Below are 11,187 nucleotides of genomic sequence, written 5' to 3' on the forward strand. Positions count from 1 at the left end.
TTATCTTTATTTGTATTGTATCTTTTATCTGTTTGGAATAAAATTAATTGGCGTTTCATCTGTGTGCCTAGTGGTGAGTGACAAGTTGCTGTCAACATAACAGCTGAAACAGAATTTTGGCCTGCTGATCCAACGGAGCAAGTAATTTGGAAATCGTTAGTTTTATCTGCGAGTGAAGAGCGCGAAATAATTATCGTGTTGCTGCACAATGTTTCACAGAGTATTTGTTCACGTTCGCCAACCTTCCTTCGGTTTAGGTAAGTTTGTTGTTGGTGCGGAAAGGATTCGATTTCATAAGCATCTGACATATGGTACACATTCAATAGCGTGTGGGGATTGTTAGTTTGGGATTTGCGCCGCACTTGCCGGATGAACGCTTCTGCGATTGCAATATTACCGAGTTAGTGGAACATCCGAACGGCGGCGGCCAACAGTTTCCGAACGGCGGAATGGCGGAGGAAATAGACATTCTCGAAGTGATGGGCAGCAAACTGGCTGCCCGTGACTTCCACTCAGCGCTAGCAATAATCAACGACCCGAAAAATGATCAAATGATAAAATTGCTATCAATGGAGCTGATATCGCAAATCGCAACTGAGCTCGTCGATGACGAAACATTAGAAGAGAGGGAAATGTTGCTGATGCGTTTGGCGCACAAGTGCAGCCCGGCTGAGGTGTTGCACGAACTTATGGCAAGGATGCAATTTTGCTCCTGCGATGAAGTGTTTACCAGCCTGTTGAAAGTGATTCAGGTTGCGCTACGACGACTCCCGGTGAAGCGTGCTCGTTGTGCCGAGTGGGTGTACGATTCGATCATGGACTATCTCAATAAGATCCCGTTGCCGGAAGTGCTGACCAAGGAGCTGGACGATAAAGAGTACTTGTTAGTGGAAAACGATGAAAGCGTAATGAGATTTCTGAAGCTCTATCTTCACATGTTGCTCTTCCTCGAGCCTCTCGTTGCGCAGTTGGCGGCGTCAGTCGAAGATGGTGTCTTCTACGACACCAAGATGACGCAGAAAAATGTTCTTTTTTGTTTTATCCTGCGGCTTATGGGGAAGCTGCTGCCAATGCTTCCATGCCGTGATCCTCAGAAAGCTAAAGCTCGCCATCTGCCTCAGCAAGGTAAACTCTTCACGATATGGACACACGCCTCTTACCATAATGATTTGTGTCGTACATTACAGAGCACACGAGCACAACCTACTCGTGGCAAGTGGCGAAAGACATGACAAAACTCGCTATGACACTGGTCAAGAATCCATTCTTCCTGCTGCCTTATGGAGAGAAGTTCACCGGCAAAGATAAGCTACTTAAGAAATGGTCTAAAAAGGAACAGACCGGCGATGATCACGAAGATGCTACAAGTGAAGATTATTTTATGAATGGCAATGAGCACATGATGGATGGCCTTGCGATTCTGTACTACGATCTACTGGGCAATGGCTGTTCTACCTTCAACGTGCCACTCGTGTACGAAGCGCGTTACATCTTCGAAATGGGACTCCACTATGTGGTGCGGCTCGTCAACTTACCGTACACGGTGGCACTCTTAAAGGGCATTCGGCTTGCACGGTCGTTAGTTGAGAAGGTGAAGAGTGTTCCACTTTCAGCCCGCGAGCTTGAGTCACCAATTCACATCGGTTTTTGTGAACGCTTCATCCGCGCGTTGGAGCTTTCGAAAAACGATTTCAATCGCGATATGGGAGTACGGTTGCTACGGATGCACATTCGGGTCTTCGACGACGAAGGGAGGTACACAATTTTCGTGCATCTTCTGAAGCACTTTGACGGAGATTCTGTCCGGTCGTTTGCGATCAACGAATATAGGGATCTGGTTAGTGCGAAAATGTTACTGGGTCGCGAAGCGCCGCTGCCACTGTGGTATAGCGGGGAGGCTTTGCGCGAAATGTTAGTCAGCCACATTTGCGTACTGAAGGAGGGGGTAAAAACGGACCTGCTCGAACGCAGCTTCAGTATCACCAGTGCCCTATCGGCACTTTGGGTGCTGCTCAAAACGGATCAATCGAACCGCAGTGGCGTGTGGGACTATTTTGGTGATCTTGAGAAGCAGTTTCTCGTGAAACTTCGCACGGCACTGGATCTGAGTACGGCACACTACAAAAATGAGCTGGCTGCTGTTAACCGGGGAGATCGAGACGATCAGACCGGCGAGATGGGCAAAGTTTCCATTAGCGCGCTGAATGGTGAAGCGCCGCCGATTATGACACGCGAGAATAATATCGATTTCCTTAACCGCATGATCTTGACGCTGGAAATGTTGGAGTTCAACTTGTCCCGCATTAGCAACGACATCGAGCACTTGCGAAAGGTGCAAACTGTATGAAGATAGCAGGAATTAAAACTTGTGAAATGGAATAAATCGACCGTTTGGAAAATTCTTGTAATTGGCTGTTTTAATGTTGTTTTTAATTTAGATTTTTTATTCAAATCATGATATTATTGTATAGCCACTGATGTACAAGCGTGTTGATATTCTTCTTTGCTGCAGGCCTAAATGCACTGTTAAATTTGGGAACATCGAGAATTATCGTCCCAGCTTCGAGCACGGTCCGTTGTTTCAACTGCACTGGATGTCGACAACGAGCAAGTGAATCATTGGACGCATTTCGTGCTCGAGAAGAGAAAAAGGAACAGGACTATGCCAAGCAGCAGCAACAACAACAACAGATAAATGACCAAAACGCGACAGGTTTTACAGCACAGACAGAGTTTTCTTCGTCCTCTACAAGCGATGGCGAAGAGGAACGCACGAAGGAAATGATACTAGAAGCGGCCCTTTTATTCGTGCGATCACACGGATGGTCAAAGCAAGCGATAGCGAACGGAGCTGAGGCCATCAATTACCCCAGCGTCAGCCACGGTCTTTTTCCGCGGGGCGGAATTGAACTGGTACATTACTTCTACAAACAGTGCAACCTGAAGCTGATCGAGCATCTGAAGCAGCAGACGGCGGATGTTGAGAAGGTGGCGAATCCGTCCGATTTCGCGCGCCAGGCCATCGAGTACCGGTTGCGTATGCTCGAACCGTACCTGAAACACTGGCCACAAGCGCTCGGGCTGATGACGTTACCGCCGAATGCCCCCCATTCGTTGGCAAATTTGCTGACCCTAGTCGATGATATCTGCTACTACGCCGGAGATCGTTCGGTGGATGTGAGTGAAATCAACAGAAATCGTCGACCAAATCCGTGACATTGTTTCTCTCCCGTTTTATGTACTCCAGTTCAATTGGTACACACGACGCGTGGGGTTGGCGTGCATCTACAAAACCACGGAACTGTACATGCTGCAGGACAACTCGGTCGGTTTCGAGAGAACGTGGAAATTCCTAGAACGACGCATGGAAGAGGCTAGCTTGGTACACGAGTTCCTAGTCAAATCAGAAGATGCCACACACCAGCTACAAAGTGCAGTCGGTTCAGCGTTTACGACGGTACGTCCGAAATGCATCAATCGTGTCACTACGGTACACTTACACTCAGTTCAATTTCCCCGCAGGCTCGCAATATATTGGGACTGAATTTCGATCGGCGATGATCGGGTCCCCGAAGCAGCACGCTGTGATATCGGTGAGCAATGCCTTCACAGTCTGTTCCCGCCGGAACACGAATACCAAAACGAATGGAATAAAACCAAACTGGCAGAAGAAACAATCGAATGTTTTTGTATCTTGAAACAATAAAAATTGCAACCCAGCAAGGGAATAGCATGAATGCATCCGTTCTCGAAACACTCTTCTGGCGCAGGTCCCGAAACAGTTACTCTGTTTGAAGACGGTTTAATTTGTAGTTTATTTTGTTTTTTTGTCCGCTTATCTTTGGTGATACAATCGTAACAAGGAAAGGTAATCTCTAGGGTACGTTGCCTCCGTCGAACTGTTCGTAATGCTTGAAAGTATGCCGAGTTCGAACGCGGAACTATATTAGTCGATTGATGGAAAATGGAAAACATAACGTTCGACAGGAACATACAAATTTGAAAGAAAGTCTGTAAACCCTATTGTTTTGTTTGCCTTGCCGAGAAAAGTGCATTGTGCGTTTGTAGTTTTCCTTCCCCGTATATAACGGCATTTTGATTGAACTCTTGTCTCACTGGTTTGTTTCGCTTAACGAGTAAGTGATTATTATTGAGATTGCGGCCCTGCACGGTACGGTCTCTTTGCGTCGCTCGTCGGCAAATTCGGTCTTTGCGCTGGTGTGTTCTAGAGATCGTAAAAATTCTCCTCCACGTATTGCTTCAACTTTTCCGGTAGTGGTAGCTTGGCAATGTCGTTCGAATCGATTTTCTGCCGTATGATAAATCGACATAAATGCTGTAGTGTGGAAACTTCGTAGAACCGATTGATCGGCTTCGTCAGCCGGACCGGGAATGGTGGCATGAGGGGCGAGTTCTGCTTCACGTATCCAATCATTCCGAATTCGGACTTTTTCATCGTGTCCTCGATCAGCTCAATCATCGTCTCATAGGTGGTCGGAGTCGTCAAACCAGAAAACGACCTGCGGATGATAGACGGTGGTTAAACGGGCTTGAAAGGAGAACACGCACACGTCGATCCGACTCACCAGTAGTTGTTTTTGTAGTCGATTCGGCAATGTAACGTAATGCCGGAGCTACGGAAACTAACGGTGAACTGATACTTCTCCGTCTGTGAATCGCGGACCAGGAACGTTCCGTTGCACTGTCGTGCCAACCGCTTCTGGGCGGACGAACGCGTCAATTTTCCCCAGTACCAACCGTACTGTAGCAGGTCGACTCGCATGCGGGACATAGTGTCGTCGAGCGTTGAACGGCAACCGTCGGGCGCGTCTAAAGGAGCCGGATCACCGCCGCCCGCCCTGTCGTGGCCCACCATATTTGGTACAATATCTCTATTCATTATCACAGGTAAGTTTGCGGAAAAGCGTATCGGGTTCTGCGTGTGTCGTTCGATTACGATCCGGGCAAAGTCGTTCCCGGTCAAGCATGCCCCCGAATCACGGACCGCCGTCGTCGATCCATTGCACTGTGCGACACTATTGCTGCCGGAGCTCGGTGTGTTGGCCGTGCAACTACTGGCTAGGCCATCCGGTTCGTACGCTTTTACCTTCACCGACGTAAATTTCTTTTGGAACCGCTTGCGAAGGGTATAGAAGACGCTACCACCGTGCGGGGCTTGGTGGTGCTCGCCGCCGCCCCCGCTGTCATCGCCCGTAAACAATTCGTCGTTCTTTTTACTTCCCATCGTGGACGATCGCTTCCGGCGTAGCGACAGAAACCAGTTGAACCGATAGATACCGTCGTCGGTTGATGTGGCCATCGTCGACGTTTGGCCGTGATTATTTATTTTAGAATTGTTGCTATCGTTTTTTCAATTAACTCTGTTCCTAGTGCTTCACTGACTGTCCGATTGACAACTGACAGTCGCCCTGTGGGAACGTTGCGTTCTGCAAATCCGATCTGGGGAGCCACACGATGCATAACATATAACATAACATAACAAAATTTGACACTTAATCGGTAACCATGTGTCAAAAGCTTTGTGGCTCAGCAGACCCTATAACACGACGTTATACAGGGCGCAGAACAGATTTGACACTATGTTACGTGTTACGTTTTATAGTTATGCACCGTGTGGCATCGCAGAGAAGAGCGCGCCGCTGCTCAATTTGAAAATTACATTTTGCCGTTAAACGCACGTTGGTATATGTATCAATTTTTGAACAAAATGAATAAACAAAATGCAATACGAATGGTCTACCGAGGCCGGAGGATTGCATAAGACAATACGCTTGTTCTGGAGGTTTTCCGCACTGCTTACACTATCTATCTAGTTCCAACAGCAATTGTTCAAACAACGGTCGGAGGTCGAATAGTGCAGTAAAGTCTTGTGCGTCCACTTCAATTCGGTGGATTTCGGTGTGTACGTGAATTGTGGCTCACCAATCGATGATCATTTTATTCCGTTCTGAGCCCGGCGCTGCTTTCTCCTGCGAGTTATCAGTAGAGTGACCCACACACATCCATTTTCTCAATCAGCATGTTTGTAGATAAGGCACCACAGGGCTCTGTGCAGGGCACAGAGGAACCGCTCCGCGTTGTAGGGGAACAAACCATCTCATAAGAGGGCATTGCGTAGATTAAGGACTTCAGTACGGTGCGGCGCGTCAACAAGTGCACGGTTTTCGTTCGGAAGTTTCTGCTGGCACCGGGAAAGCGCGGCGTTTAAGAAGGAAGTCGTCAAAGCGTTCAATTGGAACGCTAATAGCGGTCGGTGCGGACAAAGAAGCGCATGGTGCGCGGTACTTGGTCAACGCGATCAGCACTTGCGTCAGAATGCCTGAGCTGATTGCCTTCAATTCGCCGGAGACGGTCGTGGTGGCCAGTGAAAATGATCTTCGAAAGCAGCGACCCCTGAAGAAGAAAACCAGTACCCTAAACACGGTGTTCTTTTATCTCGGTCTGGAGCAACGGTCTGGCGAAGATGCCAATCTGTGCTACAGAATGCTCAGTGAGTTTTGCCTACAGACAATCCGTTTTTCGCAACCTTCCGTTATCCACATGCCACCGTTTGTCTGCAAATAGTTTTTTTATGAAAGTTTTTACGAACTTCCGATCGTCTTAGTTCCGCCGTGCAGCATGTCGAACGAACTCAATTGTGTTCTGTAGGTGTTGGCAGGTGAATGGTGGTAGCTGCTCATGTACCAGATTTGAATATTGAACTGTGGTGACCCCTATCGTGTTATCAGCTCGGTTTTAACGCAACTACCCGAAAAAAGGACTATCAGCGAAAGTGAGACGCCATCGTGAATGTGTTCGCGTACGTGAGCGCCCGTATCTCGATCGTGCTAGTTTTGCTTTAATCCGACCAAGCAACGAGCGGCGACATTCAAGTGTTTTATTTTCCACCTCTTTTTTCAACGGCCAGCATAAATCACTTCCGCATTAGATTTTTCTACTATTCGAAAGCATCCGAATGAGGCTGGCTTTTCGTCGAACAATATCAATAATCTTCGTTGTGAAGCGCGAAAGTGCAAAGCATTTGTCCGCTCGTAGACTACGGCTCTAATCATATATTCCGGCGTGTGTTGTTTATTATGTTCGACCAACAACCAGCATGATCGTGCCCACATGTCACGAGTCACTATTTGCGATCGGTTCACGCAGTTTGATACAATTCAATTAGTCAAGGTGTACCGGCAAACGTCTCGTCTGGTTTCTTGTTCGTCAATATTTACGGACGGTTTCTAATCTGTTCAAAAGTAGCCTATTTGGTCATGGAATTGGAGGGAATTGGAGGGGAAATTGGTAAATGAGACTCTTCACCAGTGCCTGGTGGCGCTTCTTTTCATTCAAAGATGTAGCACGAACGCACGTTTGTACAAGTATACTTTTTTTCAATTTCCGCCACTACTAATCAGAGGAATTATCGCCAACGGTTCATCTTACAGACGTACCGCAAGGCATGTCAAGGGAAAAGCAAACATAAACCTTTGTTCACATATACTCAAACCACTCGTCCATCGTGTGGTCTACCGTGTTGGTTGTACAGTTAGTTTTATAAATGTCTACAGTAATCGTTCACAATGTAGTAAGTGTGTGACGTAAATAGAATTTAACATGAACGAAGCTGTGTGCCGCCATAAAAATCGACGCACGCATGAGCCAAAAAGGATCACGCTTAGTTTAAATGCGCCAAGGTTATCAGTTCTCAAACAGGAAATTCAATATTCGTGACGGTTCCCGGCCATTAAAGGATTCTCTTGCAAACAATTATCACCGTTTAGTTTGGTCGCCGCCAAACAGGGGCCATGAAAGGTCGTAGCTACGCATTTCAACATGTCGTTGATAATTTCGAGACTTTGCCGAAGCGCCATTAATCACTAGAACACAACATTGTTCTGGCAGTGGCGTCTGTGACGAGCGCAATCTTAATCTCTTGCCAGATTTGGCTACCAGGCGGTAGCCACAAAATAGGACCACATCTTATATAAGGTGATAAAATTTTGAAGTAGCCCCGTTATTTGTTGCTGTCTCCAACGAGACGATCTTTTCTATATAACTCTATTGACTATAGGAGTAAGGTTGAGCTAAGTTTGGTTTGCAAAAAGATAAGTGCGGAAGTCGAATCGAAGCTCCCACGTTTTGGTTTAAGTGATGTTTTACTGCAAAACTGTTTAGATTATACCAATGTTGTTGGTAGTTTCAATTGTCCGTAGTAATGTTTTCGAATTTTGTAATCGTTGTGCTCAATTGTTTTTTTTTTTTTCCACTTTCTCAAGTTCTCGCTGCGTTATTGGTAGTGTTCTTCATTAGTGCCATTGGGTTCTTCGTTATGTGGTTCACAGAAATGTACAATAACTCCTTACTAGAGGTAATTTCTGAACTGAGCAAAGCTTGCCACCGCGCTGGGTTGTTCTCATCGAAAGTTCTCTACTCTCTAACAGAAATTAATACTTACTCCAAACTCAACGGCGGCCGAATGGTGGGCCACACCGCCAGTCTTTCCCTTGCTGAAGGTGCACGTTTTCAACTACACCAATGTAGAAGAATATTTTGCCGGTGAAGACATGAAGTTGCGAGTGGAAGACTTAGGTCCATACGTTTACAAAGAGACGGCGGAGAAGATCAACGTAATACACAACGCTGACGGCACAATTTCATACCGCGTAAGTGTGCTCGATCGACCAAGCAGTGGCACAGTAAATGACTTTCGTTTGGGCAACATTTTCCAGGAGCATCGACACATACAGTTCCTGCCCGGGGAATCCAGCGGAAATCCATTCGATCATGTGATTGTGCCAAACGTGGTGATGCTTACCGCGGACATGAAGATGCTCCATGAGAACACTTTTACCAAAATTTCCTACAATCTAATGAAAGCTTCGACAAGCTCAACTGCTTTTATGAAGCAGCCAGTTGAATCGTTTTTGTGGGGCTATGAGGACAAGCTGCTAAACATGATCAAAACCGTCACGATGTTCAGTAACGATATTCAGATGTCCCGGTTCGGAATGCTCATGACGGTAGGTTCCAGTCCTGAAGTTCCCAGCCCTTACTACCATCTGGCGCTGTTACTTGTGTGATTTTCTAGCGAAACGGTACCAGTGCCGAAAACTTTACCATCTACTCCGGCGAATCCAGCTTGTGGCATTTGGCGCTCATCAAAGAGTTGGACGGAAACGCCCGGCTAAACCAGTGGCACACGGACGAATGCGACCTCGTGGGGGGTACCGATGGATCCCAGTTTCCGCCCCACCTGATGGATCGGTACCAGCACCTGCAGGTGTTCATCAAATCACTCTGCCGTAAGTTTCCGCTCGTGTACGACAGTGAGGTGGCGGCGCTGGACGGCATACCTGCTTGGCGGTACAAGATCCCCAGGACCGTGTTTCTGCACCCAAGAGATCACGCCCCCAATCAGTGCTACTGTATGGCCGAATCGAGCAACTGCGCTCCGAGCGGTGTGTTCAACATCACCGGATGTTCCCTCGGGGCTCCGATATTCGCCTCGTTCCCCCACTTCTACACCGGCGATCAGGAACTGGTCCACGCGATCGACGGGATTGAGCCGGTCCAAGAGAAGCACGAAACGTACGCGGACATCCATCCGCGGTTGGCCTTCCCCATTGGAGGGGCATCTCGGTTTCAGATCAATATTCGTGTGCAGAGAGGTAAGTCCTGATAGAACACGGCTAGCACGGATCTTCTCACCGCTCTGCTTACCGATTACCGTTTTAGGATTGGACAAATTCACAGAGGAACTCTACTTGCCCATTATCTGGCTCGAAGTGGTGCCGGGGGAAATATCGGACGAGTTGCGGGCCATGATCTATCACAGCACGTACAGTGCGAACGCAATCCAGATGTCGTTGCGGATCGGCAGTCTAGTGATCTTTGTGCTCTCGTTCGTGCTGATCGCTGCGAAATGCTATTGCGGGCGGCGAAAACCTGAAAAACACTAAATCTTCAGACTCTCTCACGCAGAGCAATTACACGACACGGTCTGGAAGAATCAGGGGGTTACTAGGTGGGCCACTTCCAATCATCAATACTCATGCGACGCCCAGTAGGAGGCGGAATAGAAGGTTGGCGCCTGTACAGAGTGAAGTAAGGCTTGATTTTGGCCGATTTAGGGCAAGAACATCGACAGCGAGGTCGAGCGGCACGCAGCTACAGATTGTTAGGTTTTATGAAGGCAATCGATGAGAATATCTCCTCTCGGCTACTCCACCCCCCCAACGCCAAGCAGCACGCATTTAGCAGATAGCAGAAAGGTAGGAAATAAGAATAAATAGCGCTAACATAGCCTGCATCACTACGCAAATGCTCCCGACGTCTTCGTTTGCTAATCGCAATAGTGCGTGATCGACGATAAGCCCGTTCGAGAATGTGCGAAGGCGATTGCAGGCGGGGTGCACGGTGCAGGCGGAATGCATGTATGGGCAGTGTTACGTATTACCTCCGCTAATTTTACCGTTGAGAACCGTTCAGCAGCACGGTCCGATAGTAGATAATTATAATGGCTAAGCCGTTCGCCACGTGTCTGACGTACTTCAACACAATAAACGCTGTGTGGATTCTGCTGTGTACTACACAAGCATACGCCGTGTGGTTTTCTATGCTACGCTAATGCCAGCGTTCGTCGCTATCCTGGTGGAGTTACTAACGTATTAACGTACAACGAAGAAATGGGAACTTTGGCCGCGTGTTCAACTTTCGTCAAACACGCGTTATTAGGTGTCACCGGTGTGTTTGGCGGACCACTCGAAGATGGAAGTGATCATTGTTTGCATAACCGACCGAATGGCCAATCGGCGGAACCATTACCGTTCGCTCGCCCGATGACGCCATGCTGTAAAACGCATGTTGCCTTCCGCTATCGGATGTATTTTTGTTAATTATTCAAATCTCTGTATTTGTTTTGCTTGCCGTCCTGTTCGTGCCGATTGATGAGATGTAACAACATTGTAACCCTCCCTCCCGTTCCGCGCAGTCAAAAGTTCTTGACCGTAAGGCCAATCCGACGAGCTAGTCTCTCTCGCTGTGCCGCGCATCGAGCTCTTTTCTTACGACTACTGTCCGAAAAAGCAAACTGCTTTAAGTGACTCGGCCGCTCGGGCGTGCGCACCGACGAATCCGAAAGCGAATCGCCGCGATTCCGATTCCGAAACGGATTTAACACCG

General features: G+C 47.8%; 4 protein-coding genes across 4 annotated transcripts; 3 read left to right on the forward strand and 1 right to left on the reverse strand.

The window, feature by feature from the left end:
* The first annotated feature begins 108 nt into the window (after positions 1 to 108).
* LOC128268965 (ubiquinone biosynthesis protein COQ9, mitochondrial) lies at positions 109 to 3,760 on the forward strand. Its single transcript, XM_053006285.1, has 4 exons — positions 109 to 257; positions 2,513 to 3,177; positions 3,248 to 3,457; positions 3,523 to 3,760. The coding sequence occupies exons 1-4, from the start codon at positions 209 to 211 to the stop codon at positions 3,559 to 3,561; spliced, it is 963 nt and encodes a 320-aa protein (XP_052862245.1). The 5' UTR covers positions 109 to 208; the 3' UTR covers positions 3,562 to 3,760.
* LOC128269233 (glomulin) lies at positions 378 to 2,347 on the forward strand. Its single transcript, XM_053006635.1, has 2 exons — positions 378 to 1,125; positions 1,188 to 2,347. The coding sequence occupies exons 1-2, from the start codon at positions 450 to 452 to the stop codon at positions 2,345 to 2,347; spliced, it is 1,836 nt and encodes a 611-aa protein (XP_052862595.1). The 5' UTR covers positions 378 to 449.
* A 5-nt stretch (positions 3,761 to 3,765) lies between the features above and the next one.
* LOC128268964 (cytokine-inducible SH2-containing protein) lies at positions 3,766 to 5,375 on the reverse strand. Its single transcript, XM_053006284.1, has 2 exons — positions 4,587 to 5,375; positions 3,766 to 4,520 (listed from the first exon to the last, which is right to left on the reverse strand). Exons 1-2 carry the CDS (start codon positions 5,318 to 5,320, stop codon positions 4,226 to 4,228), a joined length of 1,029 nt encoding a protein of 342 aa, XP_052862244.1. The 5' UTR covers positions 5,321 to 5,375; the 3' UTR covers positions 3,766 to 4,225.
* Positions 5,376 to 6,215: 840 nt separating this feature from the next.
* LOC128267502 (lysosome membrane protein 2) lies at positions 6,216 to 10,594 on the forward strand. The gene is made up of 6 exons (XM_053004347.1): positions 6,216 to 6,511; positions 8,283 to 8,374; positions 8,448 to 8,669; positions 8,736 to 9,026; positions 9,095 to 9,674; positions 9,742 to 10,594. Exons 1-6 carry the CDS (start codon positions 6,337 to 6,339, stop codon positions 9,963 to 9,965), a joined length of 1,584 nt encoding a protein of 527 aa, XP_052860307.1. The 5' UTR covers positions 6,216 to 6,336; the 3' UTR covers positions 9,966 to 10,594.
* Positions 10,595 to 11,187: the final 593 nt, after the last annotated feature.

Source organism: Anopheles cruzii, chromosome 2 (assembly GCF_943734635.1).
Source record: "Anopheles cruzii chromosome 2, idAnoCruzAS_RS32_06, whole genome shotgun sequence".
NCBI lineage: Eukaryota > Metazoa > Arthropoda > Insecta > Diptera > Culicidae > Anopheles > Anopheles cruzii.